The following is a 2,475-nucleotide window of genomic DNA, read 5'->3' as shown; positions in this document are numbered from 1 at the left end:
CCCCCAAAGGGAACAGACACAAACCTTTTAGCTCTTTTCTTTGCTGTTCTCTCCTCTGCTTCTTTCTTGTTCTGCTCCACTTTCTGCTTGTAAGCTGTGTCAGCTTCCTCCTGTTCTCACAAACAAACAGAATCATAGGGTAGAAAAACTTGCATTAATAAGACAAGACAGTTTAGACAGGTGTACTTTATTGATTGATTCTCTGCTGGAACCGCTGGAACAAAGTGACAACGTGCTTTAGTCAGCTTCCTTTTATTTCTCTCTTTAACCCAAAGAACTAGAAGTCTTAGCTGTGACATCACGGGTGTCAAACTAGAGGCATGCGCCGCCATTTCGGAGAGGAATAAAAGGCCAGTCGGTGCACAGGAACATTTGTTATCATGGATTAATGATACTCTGTGAAGCCTTTTTTGATGTTGATTTCTTTTTCATGTGATTTGCCTATCGCTAAAATGTACTCGTAGGGATTTTTGTGATTGAATACCTATAAATGGGCCAGATAATTTCCAAATAATGCAAATAAGCCCTTTTACACAGTGAGACCATGCGGGTGAGTAAAATTCAGGAAATATGAATGAGATGGACCTGATGATCACCTGATAAAACACAAACATAATTTTATTTAAATCTTTTGCAGTGCGTTGCTCAAACAGTATGTCTAGATTTAGCACAGCTGACCACAACAAGGCGCTCATATCGGCCCTCTGGAATCAGGAATGTGGCTGAGAAGCTACGAGAAGCTTCAGCTGCAATCTAGCATACCTTCATGGCTGGTTGATTGGAAATAAACCACTGTCGATGTTGTTGAGATGAGAGAATATAAAGTAGCCAACCACGTGTAACTAACCACCAATAAGACTGGCATAATATTCTGTCTCATTTACGGAACTGATGCTAAACAGCATGTGCAACAGCAGCAGCAGAGGTTTATGGAAAATAGGGTGTTGTGTAGCCAAACACCATTGCCAATCAATGCCAATTTGAGAAAATTTTGCGAATGTTTAAGATTAACCAGCTATTTATCTAAAGTGCTGCATTTTTTAAATGTCAGTTTATCATTATTTGTGCGTGATATCAAACAACGCTCTTTGGATGAGCGCACAGGATCCATACATAGAGTGATTTTTAGCATCCCAGCCAACAATTAATTGCTCATTTTGAGACTATAACGAATTAATATATCAAATAATTAACCCAGTCTTAACTCCCTTTAAACTCTATGAAGACCTAGGCTTTGCATCAGTAGAAGGAGAGTGTAGACAACATGACATAAAAGCAATCCATTTTGTAAGTATGAAATCGTCCTTTTTCTTAACAAACTCAATAACTCACTTTGTCTTCCTCTGCCCCTCCCCCACCCACCCGGGAAAAATAAACAATACCTCCTATTATATATCTCTGTTCATTTGTAGCTCACATTTAAGAGCAGTAATGTTTCCCACAATCGATCAGCAAGTGCGGCATTGTGTAAGCGTGTATGTTGTCTGATTAAAGAACAACAGCAAACAAAAAGAAAACTTAAAATAAAACTGAACTGAGCTTCAAATGCTATGAAGACCTAGACGTTGCAAGAAGACGTGCAGAGTGACAGCGCTGTTTCTAATCCTCTCAAAAATGGCGACAAAGAGAGCTGAGCGGGCTCGCACAGCCATAGTGAGTTTACGTGGGCGACGTCACAGCTGGACCTCTAGTACTATTATAACATCTTTGCCCCTTTTCGTCTCGCGGCGCTCCACGTTGGAGCGCTGTTTTTCATATTACTTTGGTGCGTAGCGCTCATTTTTGGCGCCCGCTATTTCACAACCTTTCACGTCGTCGTGCGTCACCCTGGAATCAAGTACTTGTGCGTGTAACAAAATGTTTGCTTTTATTTCATATTTCACTTTCAGACTTTCAAAAAGTATTCAGATACCACTTTGGAATTGTTTCTTGCTCTCAGAAGTTGAGTTACTTGAGCACTTTTCAATTTACAGGCCAATTTCTGAGGTGCTCACTTTGCGATTTCGTGGGGAACACTGACCAAGATGGCCCAAAACAGACAGAGCTGGAGATCCTTTGTTGCTGCCCTAAACGCCAGATGGCGTAATGGGTAGTAAGTAAGTAAGTAAGTAAGTCACTTTGCGATAAAATTACAATGAACGTATTCATGTCAGCCAGCTTGTACGCAAAAGAAAGTAAGATGGGGAAAGGGGTTACTTTGCAACAAGGTGTTTCGCTTGAATATGAAAGAGTAGATTCTCTCTATATATGTGCACCAGTGTTTAATTTTAAAAAAAAAGGCAATTCTGTTGATACGATACAAAACAAAAAAATTAGTGACTTTTGGTGTTTCAAGCTATCATTCAGTTGTTGACAGCTTATTATTTTGTTACTTTACCACTTCGTCTTCAAAGGAAAGAGAGTGATCAAGAAATATGGTTATTTCCATTTCTCCTGGCTAAGAAATTTGCATTTGAATATACCACCCCCCCCCCC

At 39.9% G+C, this 2,475-nt stretch overlaps 1 protein-coding gene across 1 annotated transcript in view; it reads right to left on the bottom strand.

Annotated features, from left to right (window-relative positions):
* LOC106011342 (PRKR-interacting protein 1 homolog) overlaps nucleotides 1-2,475 on the bottom strand; it is a gene marked incomplete at its 3' end in the record, with an annotated part of 12,267 nt that overhangs the window by 1,086 nt on the left and 8,706 nt on the right. The window contains 1 exon segment of the mRNA XM_013080588.2: nucleotides 25-110. Within this exon segment, the coding sequence (XP_012936042.1) occupies nucleotides 25-110 (86 nt within the window).

Source organism: Aplysia californica, unplaced genomic scaffold (genome assembly GCF_000002075.1).
Source record: "Aplysia californica isolate F4 #8 unplaced genomic scaffold, AplCal3.0 scaffold00092, whole genome shotgun sequence".
NCBI lineage: Eukaryota > Metazoa > Mollusca > Gastropoda > Aplysiida > Aplysiidae > Aplysia > Aplysia californica.
This window is presented reverse-complemented; position numbering and strand designations above follow the sequence as displayed.